Genomic DNA, 22,264 nt, shown 5'->3' on the forward strand with positions numbered 1-22,264 from the left:
GCAGGATATTATCCAGAACTTCCCTAACGTAGCAAGGCAGGCCAACATTCAAATTCAGGAAATACAGAGAACACAGCAAAGATACTCCTTGAGAAGAGCAACTCCAAGACACATAATTGTCAGATCCACCCAAGTTGAAATGAAGGAAAAAATGTTAAAGGCAGCCAGAGAGAAAGGTCAGGTTACCCAGAAATGGAAGCCCACCAGACTGACAGCACATCTCTCGGAAGAAACTCTCCAAGCCAGAAGAGAGTGGAGGCCAATATTCAACATTCTTAAAGAAAAGAATTTTCAACCTAGAATTTCATATCCAGCCAAACTAGGCTTCATAAGTGAAGGAGAAATAAAATCCTTTACAGACAAACAAATGCTGAGAGATTTTGTCACCACCAGGCCTGCCTTATAAGAGCTCCTGAAGGAAGCACTAAACATGGAAAGGAACAACCGGTACCAGCCATGGCAAAAACATGCCAAATTGTAAAGACCATCAATGCTAGAAAAAACTGTATCAACTACTGAGCAAAATAACCAGCTAACATCGTAACGAGAGGATCAAATTCACACAAAACAATATTAACCTTAAATGTAAATGGGCTAAATGCTCCAATTCAAAGACACAGACTGGCAAACTGGATAAAGAGTCAAGACCCAGCTCACATACAGAGACACACGTAAGCCCAAAATAAAGGGATGGAGGAAGATCTACCAAGCTAATGGAAAACAAAAAAAAAAGCAGGGGTTGCAATCCTAGTCTCTGATAAAACAGACTGTAAACCAACAAAGACCAAAAGAGACAAAGAAGGCCATGACATAAAGGTAAAGGGATCAATTCAACAAGAAGAGCTAACTATCCTAAATATACATGCATCCAATACAGGAGCACCCAGATTCATAAAGCAATCCCTTAGAGACCTACAAAGAGACTCAGAATCCCACACAATAATAATGGGAGACTTTAACACCCCACTGTACACATTAGACAGATTAATGAGACAGAAAGTTAACAAGGATATCCAGGACTTGGACTCAGCTCTGCACCAAACAGACCTAATAGACATCTACAGAACTCTCCACCCCAAATCAACAGAATATACATACTTCTCAGCACCACATCACACTTATTCCAAAATTGACCACATAGTTGGAAGTAAAGCACTCCTCAGCAAATGCAAAAGAACAGAAATTATAACAAACTGTCTCTCAGACCACAGTGCAACCAAACTAGAATCCAGGATTAAGAAACTCACTCAAAACCACTCAACTACATGGAAACTGAACAACCTGCTCCTGAATGACTACTGGGTACATAACGAAATGAAGGCAGAAATAAAGATGTTCTTTGAAACCAATGAGAATAAAGACACAACATACCAGAATCTCTGGGACACATTTAAAGCAGTACGTAGAGGGAAATTTATAGATTAAATGCCCACAAGAGAAAGCAGGAAAGATCTAAAATTGACACCCTAACATCACAATTAAAAGAACTAGAGAAGCAAGAACATACACATTCAAAAGCTATCAGAAGGCAAGAAATAACTAAGATTAGAGCAGAACTAAAGGAGACAGAGACACAAAAAACCCTTCCAGAAATCAATGAATCCAGGAGCTGTTTTGAAAAGATCAACAAAATTGACAGACCGCTAGCAAGACTAATAAAGAAGAAAAGAGAGAAGAATCAAATAGACGCAATAAAAAATGATATCACCACCGATCCTACAGAAATACAAACTACCATCAGAGAATACCATAAATACCTCCATGCACATACACTGAAAATCTCGAAGAAATGCACAAATTCCTGGACACATACACCCTCCCAAGACTAAACCAGGAAGAAGTTGAATCCCTGAATAGATCAATAACAGGCTCTGAAATTGGGGCAATAATTAATAGCCTACGAACTGAAAAAAGCCCAGGACCAGACGGATTCACAGCTGAATTCTACCAGAGGTACAAAGAAGAGCTGGTACCATTTCTTCTGAAACTATTCCAATCAATAGAAAAAGAGGGAATCCTCCCTAACTCATTTTATGAGGCCAACATCATCCTGATACCAAAGCCTGACAGAGATACAACAAAAAAGGAGAATTTTAGACAAACATCCCTGCTGAACATCAATGCAAAAATCCTCAAAAAAATACTGGCAAAGCGAATCCAGCAGCACATCAAAAAGCTTATCCACCATGATCAAGTGGGCTTCATCCCTGGGATGCAAGGCTGGTTCAACATACACAAATCAATAGACGTAATCCAGCATATAAACAGAACCAAAGACAAAAACCACATGATTATCTCAATAGATGCAGAAAAGGCCTTTGACAAAATTCAACAGCCTTTCATGCTAAAAACTCTCAATAAATTCGGTATTGATGGAACGTATCTCAAAATAATAAGAGCTATTTATGACAACCCACAGCCAGTATCATACTGAATGGGCAAAAACTGGAAGCATTCCCTTTGAAAACTGGCACAAGATAGGGATGCCCTCTCTCACCACTCCTATTCAACATGGTGTTGGAAGTTCTGGCCAAGGCAATCGGGCAAGAGAAAGAAATAAAGGGTATTCAATTAGGAAAAGAGGAAGTCAAATTGTCCCTGTTTGCAGATGACATGATCGTATATTTAGAAAACCCCATCGTCTCAGCCCAAAATCTCCTTAAGCTGATAAGAAACTTCAGCAAAGTCTCAGGATACAAAATCAACATGCAAAAATCACAAGCATTCCTATACACCAATAACAGAGAGCCAAATCATGAGTGAACTCCCATTCACAATTGCTTCAAAGAGAATAAAATACCTAGGAATCCAACTTACAAGGGATGTGAAGGACCTCTTCAAGGAGAACTACAAACCACTGCTCAACGAAATTAAAGAGGACACAAACAAATAGAAGAACATTCCATGCTCATGGATAGGAAGAACGAATATCATGAAAATGGCCATACTGCCCAAGGTAATTTATAGATTCAATGCCATCCCCATCAGGCTACCAATGACTTTCTTCACAGATTTGGAAAAAACTACTTTAAAGTTCATATGGAACCAAAAAAGAGCCCACATTGCCAAGACAATCCTAAGCCAAAAGAACAAAGCTGGAGGCATCACGCTACCTGACTTCAAGCTATACTACAAGGCTACAGTAACCAAAACAGCATGGTCCTGGTACCAAAACAGAGATATAGACCAATGGAACAGAACAGAGCCCTCAGAAATAATACCACACATCTACAACCATCTAATCTTTGACAAACCTGACAAAAACAAGAAATGGGGAAAGGATTCCCTATTTAATAAATGGTGCTGGAAAAACTGGCTAGCCATAAGTAGAAAGCTGAAACTGGATCCCTTCCTTAAACCTTATACGAAAATTAATTCAAGAAGGACTAAAGACTTAAATGTTTGACCTAAAACCATAAAAACCCTAGAAGAAAATCTACAATACCATTCAGGACATAGGCATGGGCAAGGACTTCATGACTAAAACACCAAAGCAATGGCAACAAAACCCAAAATTGACAAATGGGATCTAATTAAACTAAAGAGCTTCTGCACAGCAAAAGAAACTACCATCAGAGTGAAGAGGCAACCTGTTGCCTGTTTGGGAGAATGGGAGAAAATATTTACTGTCTACCCGCATGACAAAGGGCTAATATCCAGAATCTACAAGGAACTTAAACACATTTAAAAGAAAAAATCAAACAACCCCATCAAAAAGTGGGCAAAGGATATGAACAGACAACAGACACTTCTCAAAAGCAGATATTTATGCAACAGACACATGGGAAAAATGCTCATCATCACTGGCCATCAGAGAAATGCAAATCAAAACCACAATGAGATACCATCTCACACCAGTTAGAATGGAGATCATTAAAAAGTCAGGAAACAACAGGTGCTGGAGGGGATGTGGAGAAATAGGAACACGTTTACACTGTTGGCGGGACTGTAAACTAGTTCAACCATTGAAGACAGTGTGGCAGTTCCTCAAGGATCTAGAACTAGAAATACCATTTGATCCAGCCATCTCATTACTGGGTATATACCCAAAGGATTATAAATCATGCTACTATAAAGACACATGCACACATATACTTATTGCGGCACTATTCACAACAGCAAATACTTGGAACCAACCCACATGTCCATCAATGATAGACTGGATTAAGAAAATGTGGCACACATGCATCATGGAATACTATGCAGCCATAAAAAAGGATGAGTTCATGTCCTTTGTAGGGATATGGATGAAGCTGGAAACCATCATTCTCAGCAAACTATCACAAGGATAGAAAACCAAACACCACATGTTCTCACTCATAGGTGGGAACTGAACAATGAGAACACTTGGACACAGGGTGGGGAACATCACACACCAGGGCCTGTCATGGGGTGGGGAGCTGGGGAAGGGATAGCATTAGGAGATATACCTAACGCAAATAATGAGTTAACAGGTGCAGCACACCAACACGGCACATGTATACATATGTAACAAACCTGCACGCTATGCACATGTACCCTAGAACTTAAAGCATAATTTAAAAATAAACAAATAAATACAATAAAAATAAAAATTTTAATTTCAGAATCAGAAGGGTATTATTAATTATACCTAAATTACACGTGCTATAAAAGGCTATTTTAAAATGTCATTCAAATACATTAAAAAGAAAAGCCAAACCTTAAAAGAAAATTCCATCATAAACATAGAAAACAAAAAAGTAATTTCATGTCATAAAGGCACACAGATGCACATACACAGTTCTACCAAGTTTAAACAAAAAAAAAAAGATGAATCAATCTAATTTCTGAATGGACAACCGATATGGTTATGTCATTCACAGAAACAGTATAGAAATGGCTCATAGATCTACCAAATGCATATTTAGTCTCATTCTCAATACGAGAAATGCAAAGTAAAACTATACTATATTTCAACTATCAAATTGGCAAAGATTAAGAACTTTGATGGCATACTGTGTTAATGAAGCTGTAGGGAAACAGGAAATCTCCCACACTGATGGTAGAGACGTAAACTGGAGTCTACTGACAGTACTATGGCAACATCTATCAAAATTAAAAGGATACATACTCTGTAATGCAGTAATTCCATTTGTAGGAATTTCTCCAACAAATATGCTACTACATATGTAAAATTACTTATGTATGAAGTTTTTACATGGCAAATAATAGGAAAATACTATAAAGAATCTAAATATCCATCAGTGCAAAACTGATTAAATAATAATAAATCCCTATACATATCAATAGGAAAGGATCTTCAGGTCATACTGTTAAGTTTAAAAAAAAAGAAGAAAAAGAAAAACAGGGTAGAACAGCATGTCCAAAAGGCTAGGGGACTGAATAATATGTATTTGAATTTGTTTTTTTGTGTGTGTGTATATATGTGTGTATAAAATGTATACACATTTATATACAAGTATATAAATTACATATATAAATTCTGAGACAATACACACACACAAAAAAACCGTAAGTTACTTACTTGAGGGTCAGGGTGGCCACTGCACTAATGAGGACAAAAAATACGGAAAGCTTTTTGCATTTTTAATTTTTCCCCATTCAAAACCTCAAGTAAAAATAGAAAACGAAAAACAAAATTAATGAAATAGTGGAATCTGAACTAAACTTCAACTAAATTCATTATCAAAAATGAAATTGAAAGTAAAAAAGGATAAAAGATTTCTACTTGTTACAGCACGGGAAATCAGATACTTTGAAGGGCTCTCCCACTATGAAACAACTGGTATTTCTTGTAAATTTGAACTTACACATATCATATTCCATTCCCAGAAACTCTTATACATGTGCACCAGTAGAAATGTTCAAAAATGTTCATATTGTTTATAATCACAAAATCCTGAAAATATCCCAACTGTGGACCAACAGACGAATGGATAAATCATTACAGGATATTCACATAGTGGATGAAATACTTTATGTAACAAAATAAAATAATATTAAATTGCAATCTTAAATAGAGGGGACGGGGTGGGGGGGCGCAGAATTCCAGAGGACAATACACCATATGATGCTATTTTTCTAAAGTTTAAAAAAAAAGCAAAATTAAATAAATATTGATAAGGACTCAAATTTATTTGATGAAATTATGAGGAATAAAGGTTAGGGCGACTACATATAAAATCCAGAGATAGTGGTTACTTCTGCTGGGGGAAGCATAGTGAATGGGGGATATGAAAGAGGAAAACAAAGATGAAGGTATAGTAATGTCTAGTTCTTAAAGTGGGTGGTGGGTTCATGGGTGTTTATTATCTTGCTTCATAACTTATGTAAGTGTTAAATATGTTATGCATCAAACATTGCCTATTTTTCTTTAAAAATCATAGCAGTTAATGTTTCTTCACAAATTGTAATACACTTTAAGATTTTATAAAACTCTATCTTTCTAGACAAACTGAACAAGTAATTAGGAGCATTACCTTTATTTTCTCCTTATGCTTATTGTACAGTTTCTTTGCTAACAGAGAAAAGCAATTAACTAGTTCTTAATACTTCGACTTTGAATTTCTGCAAGATATTTATCTGTGTTATCATTACGACGGTCTGCTCCTAATTTTGAAAATACTAATTTCAAACACCTTTTGATCCCCATAATACCTCTTAGAATACACAGTACATATTCTAAATTCCAGCATACATTTCGGAAACTAAAATTTCATTCAGACTCTGGAAAACTATGTTTCTTCTTCTTTACGTTCAGAAAAGTTTCCTTAAGACTTCAGTATATGGATAATTCTGCTTCCCTAGCTGTTTAAATATAAAATTTATGGCCGGGTGTGGTGGCTGACGCCTGTAAACCCAACACTTTGGGAGGCCAAGGTGGGTGGATCACGAGGTCAGGAGATTGAGACCACCCTGGTTAACACAATGAAATCCTATCTCTACTAAAAATACAAAAAATTAGCCTGGTGTGGTGGCAGGCGCCTGTAGTCCCAGCTACTTGGGAGGCTGAGTTAGGAGAATGGCGTGAACCCGGGAAGCGGAGCTTGCAGTGAGCTGAGATGGCGCCACTGCACTCCAGCCTGGGCGACAGAGCAAGACTCCATCTCATAGAAAAAAATATATATATATATGAATGAGATATTTATGTTTAAATGCAGTCAGATTGTGCATTTCAGGCCAGAGTTTGTAAATGTCAGTATTTTAAATATTCTTGATTTTTTTCTGATTATAAAACCAGTGTATGTTCATTATGGAAAACTATTCTATTTTTCCATATGTTTAGTTAAGCTCTAGAAAGACATAGGCCTACATTCTGTATATTCATGGCTAATTCCCTTCAGAATGGCAATAAGTCAGAGTCCTGTCAGCAACATGTGACAGTCTATTTCCCCAACAGTTGGAAGTATCATTTTTAAATCCCTGACAATTTGCGTGGATCAGAAATTTCATAACATTTATCTTTAATCTGCATTTTCCTGATTGCTAAACACTTTTTCATGATTTCTTACCTGCTCTTTTTAATTGTCTTCTTAAGACCTCTGGCTATTGGAGTTTGCCTTTTTTTAAAAAATTGACTTTTATGTGTCCTTTGCATATATTCTATTTGTTGCTATGCTGCAATTTATGCTGTCATTTGCCTTTTTATTTTCTTATGCTGCTCCTTGAACTTGTTTTTAGCATTTATGTATATAAATCCATCTTTTTTACTTTATGGTTTCATCCTTTGTTCTTATGCTTAAAAACACTATCATACTGCAATGAAAAAATGCATCCTAAAAATGCTCATTAAAAAAAAAATGTATCTGATATCTTTTTATGTGGAAAAATGAGTCAAGCAAGTTTTAAAAATCATAACAATTTAAATTCATGAAATCTTTCCTGAGAATATTTCAGAAAGACATGTTATCTGTGCTAATCTGATTAAAAACTTAACTTTCTAATTTCAGATTATTTTTCCTTTAAATCAATGGACCTTTAAAGACAGACTCAACTGGTATGACTAAAACAGAGGCAAGCTGAACACTACCTCTAATCTTCCTTCCTAGATTCAGTAGGCAAGAAAGGAGAATTCTTGTCAATGCAATTTTTTAAAGACTATAGCTTCTCACCACTCAGGTAGGTCTAATATACAGGCATCAATGTAAAAGAAGGATGATATCATTCTGAAATATTTGGATCTTTCCTCCTGTGTTCAGGGGAGAAGGAGCAATTCTACCTGCAGTCTCAAATGGACAGCAGTGAGAATGTGTATGTTCCCATTGCTCTCAATTGCTTCAGATAGGCCTCTATTTACAGGACCTTTGTTTGAAAGCAATCAGGTATTCACGGACTGGGATGCCCAGTACAAGTAACCCACCAATCCTTCTAAATAAGACCACTAAAAGCTGGCTACATTCTTACATTTCTAACACATTATTTATGTCGAAATAAATAATTAAGTTGGATCACTCAGCTTTATATTTACATCCAATTGGCTTCAACTGTTCTGTCTCACTACAAAGTGGTTTCTACTATGGGAAACCCAAGGGGAATTTGTTCAGGGAACACTCTCAAAACACTATTAAAGAAAATATATATCAATCTATCACCTTAAAAGTCCAACACTTATACACCACCCTTCTATCCCCCGTTCCCCAGCCCCAACAAAAAATAAAAAACACTAGAGGTTCTAAATATAGTACACAGCATTTGGGAAACCAGCAGGCAATCTACCCAATGTCATATCACTGGGACAGGGTAGCCTCCTGGTTTCAGGACGTTCAGTGTTTAATAGTACAGGCATATGAAACAAAAGTGACAAAAATCTTGGTGAGTCAACTAAGATTCTAAAGAGTCAATAAGAATGCTATCCCATCCCACAAGTCTTTGGTCATCTCTAATGAACCTAGAAATGCCAGCATATTTCACAGGGGCTAAATAAAACTTTTTAAAAGGTTAACGGAAAAATATTTATGTGAAAAATGCTCCGAATAATCTTTTAGTGGGTGGATTCGGCACATACCAGTGAATACCTTTGAGCTTAGTCCAATCTTGAATTAAGCTACGGTTCACCTTTAAGAAACTATAAACCTGCTTTTAAGTAAAAGCCTGTATTAATAAGAAACATGGAATGTGAATACAAAAAGAGATATTATCAGCTGAACTGTATCTAAATATTTTACAAAGTTTTCCAAGAGCCGTCAGTAGATCTTTAAAATTCACGATCTTTTTTTAAAAAAGTTAGTCATTCATCTGTAAAAATCTAGTTTTTTGTGTGTATACCAAGCACAAAATTGCCCCATGCTAAACTTAACATAAACCTCACATTACAGAGTTATGTGTTCCTATACTTCAACATAACTATTACAGTGATTCAAAGGATAAAAACACACTTAGAATAGTCTACCTTCTGCTGCATTTCAGTGCAATGAAGAAAGCCTGAGCAGCACCCAAAAATTAGGTCCATATTTTAAATCTGCAGGCAATCAAGCAAGGAAAATAAATTGAGGAACCAGGCTATGTAATCACAATCACTTGCAAAACCATTTAAACTATTTTCTAGTTGTAATTGTTAGCAGTTTCCTATGACTGTAGTCTTTTAAAAACCATCTTCCACTTCAAAAATTAAATGCACATGTACATTAATGTTTTTTGTCTACTTATAGTTAGGTGCTAGCTATGCCAGATTAAAATTCCTTCTTTCCCCTTTCCAATTCTGCATTCCCTTCTTTTCATTTTTGTACATTACGGTTCCAAGCTAATTTCGTATTATTTATCCAAATAATGAGTGGCTAAAAATTTGATCTTTAAAATTACAATTTTGAAGCAATGTAGAGTTTAACAAAACAAACAAACAAAAAACCACAGTGAGCTTGCCATTTCATGATGATAGTGTTTTTCACAAAGGAATATGTTACCTTTTCAGATGTTATTCAAGGATGGTTAATCATTTTATAAATGTTACATAATTAAAGATTCTCAACATTATAAATTAGTATGCATAACTCTTAACAGAGAAAATTGAATAATAAGATGTAAATTGAGTTGTTCAAGGTCAGACAGTATGTCAGTGAGGCAGCCAGCACTGGCAATCTCAAATTCCTGTCTTCCCCCACATGTGCCATGCTCTAACCTTTGCCTGCAAAATGCTAACTCTGGTATTCTTCACAGGACAGAAATCATTTAGAATACAATTTCAAACTTAAGAAACTGATTAAGAAGTTAACCTAAATATTACCATAGTATATGAATTTAAATTAATTTTCAGCTAATTGGTCCATCATCTGAATGATCAATTCCTAAGCACAGCCCAACTTCCTCCTGATGTTGTATTTAAGTGCCATTTAAGGGGACTCAGGTTTCACTTGTGAGAACTAACCCTTGGGGAATGAAACAGCTACTTTTCAGAGCTGGGCTGCCCTTATCCTCTATGGTAACTTGAGGAAGGGACAATCCAGTGTTCATTCGAAGAACTCTTAGAGCAGCTTTCTCATCTCCTTACAGCTGGGAAGGGATAACAGAACATTCTTATTTCAAAGGCTTAATCTGAACCATTGTAGACCAGAAATTCCTAAAGCATTAACCGTCTGGTTAAGTTTTAAGCTGGCTTCAAATAGTTTTCTCACTTCTAACTTTATGTCTCAAGCAAACCTGTTATGCATTCTTACATACTTCCGATCACTTAAACTGGCCTCTTTGTGATATTCCTTCCCATATCTGCACAGGACAGAAGTATCCCCCACTTGTCATCCCATGAGATGTACCCCTTAGTAAGTTAAAAAAAACAAACACATAAAACTAGGGGCCAAAACATCACTGTTTAATGATGGAGCTTGCAGGTTATCTATAAAGAGATTTCATGTTAAAATTGTCAAGTTAATAACTAATTGAAATACATAATGTTTATATTCTTTGAAAAAATATTTAGTGCCAAAATGTAATTATTCAATAATAAGCTATATATTCTTGGTCACCATATGTATGCACAAAACATCTGACAGACAAAAGCATAAGAATGGAATTTCTGGCAAGCCTACAAAGAATAATATCATTTTTATAAAAGAAAAGAGGGAGGAGGCACGGAAGGAAATCAACATTCATTAAGTGCTTACTAGGAAACAGGTACTGTGCTAAGTACTTTACATTAAACTGCAATCAATTTCATGTTGATTATATTCCCTCACCAAATCATTACAAACCAATATATTCAAACATCAAATGAACTGAACACAAACTCCAGGAATCCCGAACTGATTCCATTTTTTCCTTCGGCTATGTGCTAAGGCCATCATATTTATCACCACTATTTATATAGGCCAAGGGCTCAGAAGCACATTAATTTAAATTATTCCCAGAAAGCAACCCCAAAATGCCATTAACTCACTGAAATATTCAAGAGGCTAGTTTTGATAATCCAAGAATTCAATTCTTACGAGTATATTGTGATAAGAATTTGTTACTAATTTCATTATACATCAACAGATGAGCTGCTAATATCAAAGACTAAAACCATGGATTACGATAATTCACAGATTTAAGTTTTTTCAGTGTCCAGAGGTTGTAAAGAAGACAGATAGGGTGGAAATGGGATAGACTGGGTGTTTTCACTAGCCAAATGTTTTGATTCACTGATTTACAGTAAAATGGTCACTTCAGTGAAATAGATGCTTTTCAAGAAGTGAGAGACGGTATTAAGGAAAAATGTCTAAATGTCCAATGCAAAATATCTTGATCACATACATTTGAAAAAAATCTGTAAACTGAAATTGTTTTTTAACTGTTTGACAATACTGTAAGTGGAACAAAATTAACCAATTTTATTCTTACATTTCTGACATTTCACTTAGTGACCTTAATAAAATATTAAACTTTTAATGACTCAGCAAAACGCAAAAAAATGTTTAGGCAATGTTAAGTGAAAACACAATAAAATTTTATGCATATCATAATTATATAAAAATTTGTGTGCATATAAAAATTGGGAACTTTGAAAGTTGATCTGACAGCATAATCAGCTTATAGATAATTACTTATTTTTCTTATGAAAATTATTTTTATATTTCTATATTTATAATGTTGTTTCAATAAAAATGGCAACTTTAAAAAAGCATGTGATCACTACATGTATTAAATGGCACTCTGTTTGCAATGGTTTAACTGTGTTAAGTGTATCTGTGTCTCAGTTTTCCAGCTATTCCGTCGGTTCCAGGAAAGCAAACACCAGGACTCCTTTGTACCCTCCACAATACATAACACAGTCTCTCAGATCTAGATAGACCCAGCCAATCCCAGTGACAGCTAGTCACTGAGCCACTGATGAACACCAAGTGCAGATAACATAAAAATGAGAACTTACTATTATTTGTTGGTTCAGGAAACCCAGGCTTTGGACCACTCCATCCTTTGTTTTCCCCTGTCTGAAAGATTAAATCAAATCAGAGAAACAGGCTTATTCAAAAAGGAAAAACAAAACGTGACTAATCAATTAAGCAAAGGCAAAGTCCTCTCACATGGTTATTCTGCATATTCTATCTCTGACCCTGGGACGATGGCTACAGAAGAAACTAACATGAAAGGTATCATTTATTCCTCTTCTGCACCTAAATCTACTTCTTACGTCCTTCTGCTTTTGTCTGATCACGTAAATTTATAATTCAAGGCATAAATAATGCCAATATTCAATATATGTATTATATAGAATATAAGCTCTAGCTAGGTGATGAAAAAATAAATCTTTTTTTTTTTTTTTTGAGACAGAATCTCATTCTGTCGCCCAGGCTAGAGTGCAATGGCTTGGTCTCGGCTCATTGCAACCTCCGCCTCCCAGATTCAAGGATTCTCCTGCCTCAGCCTCCCGAGTAGCTGGTATTAGAAGTGCCTGCCACAATGTCGGGCTAATTTTTGTATTTTTAGTAGAGATGGGGTTTCGCCATGTTGGCCAGGCTGGTCTCAAACTCCTGACCTCAAATGATCCGCCCGCCTTGGCCTCCCAAAGTGCTGGGATTACAAGCGTGAGCCACCACACCTGGCCAAAAAGTAAATCTTATTAAAATAATAAATAATCATTGCCACAAATGCTTAAGTGACCAAAAGAGCTTTTGTATGATTCCTGAGGTCAAATTAACAATCTAACAATCAAACATTTCTATGAACAAAAATGTTACTATGTCCATCTAGAAAAGTCCTACGGTAAGGATCACTAAATATTGCTAATGACATATACAAAAAAATTGAAAACTAAGTCCTAACTTTAAGCAAAACATGTAATATTCTGACTTTTGCCAAATGATTAGTGTTTGGTATAAAATACATTCTGAAATATATATGCCTTGTAGTAGTAAGTATTCAAATCAAATTAATAAGTGACTTTAGTTATATTATCTTTCTGTACAGCTGGTAACTTATCTCTTACGATGATCAGCATTTTATATTTATGTTAACAGTCAAAGGTAAAATAGATAATTAAGCCTAGATACAAACACAAAATACAATTGCTGCAAATAGTTTACCCATGTTCATTTTTTAAAAAAAGTTGTTCTTATTGAATTCATTCCTTTTAATTATACGTCTTAGGGTGACAAGGAAAGATACAGTGGCAGACAGCAGAAGCAAAACTGAAAATAATCCTGAAAGACTAAGCTGACAGTATATTAGACACAACCAGCAGCTTCACATGAACTAGGGAGCATCTCTTTCTCTAATTAGCTCGTTTATCTCTTTAAAACACAAATTCCTGTCTTCATCCACATTTACCATCCTGAGAGATTGCTGCTATAACCTTTGACTGCAAAATGTTACCACAGGCATCCTTCACAAGAGAGAAATTACTATGTAATAAAATAGACGGATAGTAGTAATAGCTAAAAGCTAACACTTAAGATTTAAAAGTGTGGTTGCTAACGTGCTAAGTGTTTTGCATAAATATGGATTATCTCATTTTCTATTCTCACAAAAATTTGGTAAGATAAGCGATATTAATATTCAATTTTACAGACAAGCAAACTAGGGTTAGAGTTCCTGTAATTACTCTGAGGTCACACAGATAATATAAGCGAGTGCCAGGATGTCAAACTATGTCTTTTAACTAGAGGAGAATAATCATGCTACCTTTGTACTATCATTATCAGGAGAGAAAAAAGAGCTAAAGGAAGGAATGAACAAAAAAGTTACAGATTAAGTAAAACTGCGCTATCTAAGAATGAAAAGAAAAACAGTGAGATGAAGAACAGAGTTTGGAACTATTAAGAAGAATGCTCTAAAGGTAGCCGGGATGGAAAGGACTACTGCAAAAACAAATGAGAGAAAAACAGAACTAGATGGTTCCAAGGGATGAAAGAAATTTAAAAGATTTTGAAAAGCAGCTAAAATCATTATTCACATGAAAACCTGGTGAACATAAAGAAACAAATCATGTTCAATTTTTCTTTTACATTCCTACCTTACTTTTAATTTTACTCATACCTCCAAAACATAGCCTGTACTTATCAAAGTGCTGACAACTGTTTAGGTTCTCAGAGAAGTAATTATGTTTCAAGAATCCTGGAGCAGTTCTACAATTAGACACAGGATTCTAGTCTTCCAAACAAGTTTTTCATTTTTAATTAGTGGAATTAATAAAATCTGTTTTATTCGACTAAATTAATTTCTTCTATCCTTACATTGTTTATGTTACCTTAATACTATACAATTGGCTGGACATGGTAACTCAAGCCTGTAATCCCAGCACTTTGGGAAGCTGAGTCAAGCGGCTCACCTGAGGTCGGGAGTTTGAGACCAGCCTGACCAACATGAAGAAACCCTGTCTCTACTAAAACTACAAAATTAGCCAGGCATGTTGGCACATGCCTTTAATCCCAGCTACTCGGGAGGCTGAGGCAGGAGAATCACTTGAACCCGGGAGGCGGAGGTTGCAGTGAGCTGAGATCATGCCATTGCACACCAGCCTGGGCAACAACAGTGAAACTCCATCTCAAAAAATATATATATTATACAATTTATCCAGTAGGTACCATTTGATTTTCACCTGAGAGCTATGCTTAACTTCAAAATTTCTTTCTGTTAAAGATCACTGTTTGGAGTAAGGAAAAGAGGTCAGGAGAGACGAGGTCAAAGTAATTACTGTAAGAATTTCTCTCTTGGAAAGGAGAAACCCAGCAGGCACAAAGTACAGTTCATCTCCCGATCCTTACTTTCTCTATTTCTTCTATTGTACCCCTCAGACACAAATGAGAAATAGAAAAGCAGATGATATGGTTTGGCTCTGTGTCCCCACCCAAATCTCACCTTGAATTGTAATAATCCCCACATGTCAAGGGTGGGACCAGGTAGAGATAACTGAAACAAGTGGGTGGTTCCCTCATGTTACTCTCTTGGTGGTGAATAAGTCTGACAAGATCTGATGGCTTTATAAGGGGCTTCCCCTTTTACCTGGCACTCATTTCTCTCTCCTGCTGCCCTGTGAAGAGGTGCCTTTTGGCACAACTGTAAGTTTCCTGAGGCCTCCCCAGCCAGCCCCACAGAACTGTGAGTCAATTAAACCTCTTCCTTTATAAATTACCCAATCTCTAGCAGTTCTTTATGGCAAACTAATATACGAGACAACAGCAGGAGGTAAGTCAAAGTCTGAAAATTGGAAAGCAGATGAACAAGTTGTAGTTAGCTTAGCAGATATGAGTAACTGAAACCTAACCTGCAGAGGAAGAAGCCAACAAAGAGCTAACAGTAAGGTGATGTGTCACCCAGAATCCTAGAAAGCCTCCAGAATTAGGAGGTACTTTAAAGATGAATCCTGGAAGGGGCTGAAACAGAAAGACTGTCTGGAAGTCTTTTCAAGTTATTATGAAATCTCCCTATCACCTCTTTGACCCCAAGCAGCCAGGTGCCCACTCCTTCCTAATAAGGGTTTCCTGTTGGAAGAGGCTAAAACAGAGAGGCTCTGGATACCAGGCATAGTTGAGGGTGAAATCCATGTGTCACCCTGCAAATAAGGAGATGGAGTTCCAAGGTTTCATACTGAAAAGATTCCGAGCCTCTTTTCTCATTTCCCCCTCAGAAGACACATCCAGGGTTCCAATCCACAAGGAACAAAAAGATAATGAGGAGTACAGAAGGAAAAAAATGCAAAAAAAAAAAAAAAAAATTCCTCAGGCACATAAGAGAAATACTACACCCATTAAACAAGAATAGGAAGCCATAAAAAGGAATATTCTGAGAATGAGGAAGAACTCTGGGAAATCAAAAATATAATAGCTGAAGTGGAAAACAAAATTGAGGAACTCTTCCTAGAAAACAGAACAACAACAAAAAAAACAGAAATGGAGGGAGAAAAGAAAAATCACAAGACCATCCATAAGATTAACAGCATCACACAAATAAATAACAGCAAAAATAAAAGGAGAGAAATTATTAAAGAAATAATATATTTCTCAGTTCCAAAGTATATGAATTTCTAGATTAAAACTCAAATGTCCAACATAATTTATCAAATACACATATAAAATACACGTATCTCAGAATCCCTGAGAAAATAAAAAGTCAGAAAAGCACTGATAGGGAGGAGAAGGGTAAAAGTTTCATATACAGGCTGAAGAGTCAGGTGTTGAAATTTTAACAGTAATGGTGGGATGTACAAGACAAGGGTGTGATGCCTTCCCAACTCTGTGAAAATTTACTTCCAATTTAGAATTACATCTTAGAAAAAAAACTATTAAGTGTGTGGGAAATATAAAGAAATTTCAGACTACAAGATCTCAAAAAAACATTTACTTTCCATGTATCCTTCACAAGGTCCTAAAGAATGAACTCTACCAAAACAAGAAAGTAAACCAAGAACAAGGGAAACTGTCCAAAAAACAGTCAACTCAACAAAGGACAGAGGCCAAAGAAATTTCAGGATAATGGTGAAGAGAAACACCAGCTCTAAAGCAGGCCTCTCCATCAATCTGCAATACAAGAGGAGGATAAAGAGCTCTAAAGGTTGGGTAGGGTGGACGTTGGGAAAGGAACGAAAAAAAATGCATGATCTGCTTGAGTGGTAAAGACTTTGGGGATAGAAAGATGTAGAAAAGTGTATGTGTGGAGTATATACCAGAGTTAAATCCTCATTTTCCATAGCAGAAAGTACATTTAATATTTTTACTTTTATATTACTTCTCATAATATTTAAACATGAGAAACCAAGAGATAGCACAAACTACCGATAGCGGTAAATAATAAAATAAATAGTTACAACAGGTGGTAAAGTGGTTGCCTCTGGCAAAGGGGAAGCAGAAATGGCCAGTGGCAAGGAAGAACAGGATATTTTGGTGTTTTAAGTTATAAACCTTGAGTTTTTACACTATTAATCTTGTATAAATTCTGCCTTTTTATATATATATATTACTTTGAGTATGAGTACTACTTTGATGAATATAGTGATCAAATATGAAAAAGAATAGTTATGTCTTGACTTACAACAAACTCTAAGATATTAAGAAAAACTCTTAAGATATCTGAATGAAGAAAATCAAGATGCAAGAATGGCATATAAAAAAAAGGTGAAGAGAGTATTCCATTTTTTTCCTTAGAATCTAGAAACATAACAGTGACAAAGAACCAATCTGAAAAAAAACAATTGCAACTTTTCTTGAACCTTTTAGAGACCTGAGATTACAAGGTAAACAAGCAAAATGAATTCTAGAGAGTAATAAATCCTTCTGGGAGAGATACGACTCACAAAAATGTTACAGCATTGGCAGGGCAGGGATAGCAGAGATGACTGCCATGAATGCAAGTAAGAAGAAACTAGATGAAATGTTAAATTCTTAAAGCCTGAGTATGAGCTAGCATAATAGTTTAGAAAAACCGGGAGCTCCAGACAGCAGCTCTTTTCCATTGTCCTGCCCTGGATTCTCAGGAGAACAACTGGGGGTACAGCTGCAGACCAGAAAGAGCCCAACTTGGTGCAGGAATGCAGCTAGTTAGTGGCTGCACTGAGGGACAAGCACAAAACCTTGCCAATTCTCTAGGCCATTGTCCAATACAAAACAAAAAATTTAAGCCACTGGAGAAAGGGTTGAAACAAATCCTATATGCCTTTGGGGCAAAGGCAGGAAATTCTCTGGTCCTAAGAGCTCAGTAAAGCTTCATTGCTTCTGAAGAAGGATTAAAAGCAAAAGCTATATGCTCCTGGGGGGAAAAAAAAAAGATAGAAAACCTACTTGAGAGTAAGACACTACAGCAGTATAAAGCAGAGGTCTGCAAATGCTGGGAAATGTACAGGAAACTCTCTCATGCTCAAAGTGCCCACAAATCCAAGACAAAGTTTGGTTACCACAGAGAAGAGAGCAAAAACAGAAAGATCCACCTCTGAGACCCAGGCTCACAGAGTCTGCCAGAAAATGAAGCTGTACAAAAAAATCAAGAACTATGACACCCACCACAATCCCAGGATTAAATAATAAATAACAGCAGTCTACTACAGAGCCCAAAGAGAGATAACCCCCATGCCATGACACAGCAAAGAAGAGACCTCTAAACCTGAGGGCAGAGCAGAGAAACTGTGAAAAAACCCTCTCAAAACCTCACATTACACAAAGCACAGATAACAGAATATGACTACTGAAGGAATTTGCAGTTAATAGTGACTATGGCAATAACAAAACCCAAAATGAATTCAGTAAGTAACTAGACTGATGCAACCCTCCATCCAAAACGTCTGAGAGAAAGACAAATGCTGATTTCTCAACAAATACTATTTGACTTAGCCTCTACTATTTTTCTGTCACAAGGTCCAACACTCATTCAAAAATTATGAGATATCCAAAACTGTAAGAAGAAATAAACCACTGCCAAAACATAAGGAAGTCAACAAAACAGGGCCCAGGGATGACCCTGATGCTAGACCTTTCAGAAAGGTATTTTACAACACCTATGATTCATAGGTTGAAAGACCTACTGGAAAAAGCAGACAACATACATGAGCATATGGGGAATTTCGGCACAAAAATAGAAACCACAGAACAAAAACAAAAGGAAATCTTAAGGAAAAATATTAGAGATCAAAACATTGATATCATTATTAATAATGCATTAATTCAGACTGCACACAGCTGAAGAAATATTGTTGAACTTGTAGATAAATCAATAGAAATTACTCAAACTGTTTAACAAAGAAAAAAGAGCAGGGAAAAAAGAAACAAAAAATCCTAGAACTATAAGACAATACCAATGGTCTAATGAATGTATAAATGGAAACTCCAAGGAAAAGAGAGAGAAAACAAGGAATTAAATATATTTTAAAAGATAATAGCTATGAACTTGCCAAAATAACTGAAAGACATCAAATCACAGATCCAAAATGCTCAGAAAACCCTATAAGGATGAGGATGAGAAGGATGAGGATAAGGAAGGAGGAGGAGCAGGAGGAGGAAGAGGAAGAGGAGGAGGATAAAGAAGACAAGGAAAAGGAGAAGGAAAGACGAAGGAGGAGGGGGGAGGAAGAAAAAGGAGAAGGAAGGGGGAGAAGAGAGAAGAAGAACAATAGCAAAGGAGGAAGAGGAGAAGGAATAAACAGGAGATAGAAGAAAGAGGAGAGACTGCACCCAAGATGGCCGAACAGGAACAGCTCCAGCCTCTAACTCCCAGCGTGAGCGACACAGAAGACAGGTGATTTTTGCATTTTCAACTGAGGTACTGGGTTCATCTCACTAGGGCGTGTCGGACAGTTGGCACTGGTCCACAGGTGCAGCCCGACCAGCAAGAGCTGAAGCAGGGCGAGGCATCACCTCACTTGGGAAGCGCAAGGGGGAAGGGAATTCCTTTTCCTAGACAAAGGAAATTGATAACACAACACCTGGAAAATTGGGTAACTCCTACACTAATACTGCACTTTACCAAGGGTCTTAGCAAACGGCACACCAGGAGATTATATCCCCCACCTGGCCCAGAGGGTACCACGCCCACTGAGACTCCCTCATTGCTAGCACAGCAGTCTGCGATCTAACTGCAAGGCAGCAGCAAGGCTGGGGGAGGGGCGCCTGCCATTCCTGAGGCTTAAGTAGGTAAACAAAGCCACCGGGAAGCTCGAATTGGCTGGAGCCCACCACAGCTCAAGGAGGCCTGCCTGCCTTTGTAGACTCTACCTCTGGGGACAGGGCACAGCTAAACAAAAAGCAGCAGAAACCTCCGCAGAGGTAAATGTGCCTGTCTGACAGCTTTGAAGAGAGCAGTGGATTTCCCAGCACGGAGGCTGAGATCTAAGAACGGACAGACTGCCTGCTCAAGTGGGTCCCTGACCCCTGAGTAGCCTAACTGGGAGGCATCCCCTACTAGCTGCACACTGACACCTCACACCTCACACAGCTGGGTACACCCATGAGACTAAGCTTCCAGAGCAAGAATCAGACAGCAACACTTGCTGTTCAGCAATATTCTATCTTCTGCAGCCTCCGCTGCTGATACCCAGGCAAACAGGGTCTGTAGTGGACCTCAAGCGAACTCCAACAGACCTGTGGCTGAGGGTCCTGACTGTTAGAAGGAAAACTAACAAACAGGAAGGACACCCACACCAAAACCCCATCAGTACGTCACCATCATCAAAGACCAAAGGCACATAAAACCACAAAGATGGGAAAAAAGCAGTGCAGAAAAGCTGGAAATTCAAAAAATCAGAGTGCATCTCCCCCTCCAAAGGAACGCAGCTCATCACCAGCAACAGAACAAAGCTGGACGGAGAATGACTTTCATGAGTTGAGAGAAGAAGGCTTCAGTTGATCAAACTTCTCAGAGTTAAAGGAGGAACTACGTAACCAGCGCAAAGAAACTAAAAACCTTGAAAAAAGATTTGACGAATGGCTAACTAGAATAACCAATGTAGAGAAGTCCTTAATAGAACTGACAGAGATGAAAACCATAACACGAGAACTACGTAACAAACGCACAAGCTTCAGTAACCAACTCCATCAACTGGAAGAAAGAGTATCAGCAATTGAAGATCAAATGAATGAAATGAAGTGAGAAGAGAAGTTTAGAGAAAAAAGAGTAAAAAGAAATAAACAAAGCCTCCAAGAAATATGGGACTATGAGAAAAGACAAAATTTACGTCTGATTGGTGTGCCTGAAAGTGATGGGAAAAATGGAATCAAGTTGGAAAACACTGCAGGATATCATGCAGGAGAATTTCCCCAACCTAGTAAGGCAGGCCAACATTCAAATTCAGGAAAGAGAGAGAACGCCACAAAGATACTCCTCAAGAAGAGCAACTCCAAGACACATAATTGTCAGATTCACCAAAGTTGAAATGAAGGAAAAAATGTTAAGGGCTGCCAGAGAGAAAGGTCGGGTTACCAAGAAATGGAAGCCCATCAGACTGACAGCAGATCTCTCAGCAGAAACTCTCCAAGCCAAAAGAGAGTGGAGGCCAATATTCAATATTCTTAAAGAAAAGAATTTTCAACCTAGAATTTCATATCCAGACAAACTAAGTTTCATAAGTGAAGGAGAAACAAAATCCTTTACAGACAAGCAAGTGCTTAGAGATTTGTAACCACCAGGCCTGCCCTACAAGAGATCCTGGAGGAAGCACTAAACATGGAAAGGAACAACAGGTACCAGCACTGCAAAAACATGTCGAAATGTAAAGTCCATCGATGCTAGGAAGAAACTGCATCAACTAACGATCAAAATAACCAGTTAATATCATAATGACAGGATCAAGTTCACACATAATGATATTAACCTTAAATGTAAATGGACTAAATGGTCCAATTAAAAGACACAGACTGGCAAATTGGATAGAGTCAAGACCCATCAGTTTTCTGTATTCAGGAGACCCATCTCACATGCAGAGACATACATAGACTCAAAATAAAGAGATGGTGGAAGATCCCAATTAAATGGAAAACAAAAAAAAGCAGGGGTTGCAATTCTAGTCTCTGATAAAACAGACTGTAAACCATCAAAGATCAAAAGAGACAAAGAAGGTCATTACATAATGGTAAAGGGATCAATTCAACAGGAAGAGCTAACTATCCTAAGTATTTATGCATTCAATACAGGAGCACCCAGATTCATAAAGCAAGTCCTTACAGACTTACAAAGAGACTCAGACTCCCATAAACTAATAATGGGAGACTTTAACACCCCACTGTCAACATTAGACAGATCAACGAGACAGAAAGTTAACAAGGATATCCAGGAATTGAACTCAACTCTGCACCAAACGGACCTAATAGACATCTACAGAACTCTCCACCCCAGATCGACAGAATATACATTCTTCTCGGCACCACATCACATGTATTCCAAAATTGATCACATAGTT

The 22,264-nt window shown here is 37.1% G+C and overlaps 1 protein-coding gene across 5 annotated transcripts in view; it reads right to left on the reverse strand.

Moving 5' to 3' along the window:
- The window catches only part of STAU2 (staufen double-stranded RNA binding protein 2), a 334,517-nt gene that overhangs the window by 149,062 nt on the left and 163,191 nt on the right, over positions 1-22,264 (reverse strand). For all 5 annotated transcript variants that reach the window (XM_025393312.1, XM_025393315.1, XM_025393316.1 and 2 more), the window contains one exon: positions 12,320-12,380. In XM_025393312.1, coding sequence (XP_025249097.1) covers positions 12,320-12,380 — 61 coding nt within the window. The remainder of the gene's footprint in view (positions 1-12,319; positions 12,381-22,264) is intronic.

The sequence above is a fragment of the Theropithecus gelada genome, chromosome 8 (assembly GCF_003255815.1).
Source record: "Theropithecus gelada isolate Dixy chromosome 8, Tgel_1.0, whole genome shotgun sequence".
In the NCBI taxonomy this organism is placed as follows: Eukaryota; Metazoa; Chordata; class Mammalia; order Primates; family Cercopithecidae; genus Theropithecus; species Theropithecus gelada.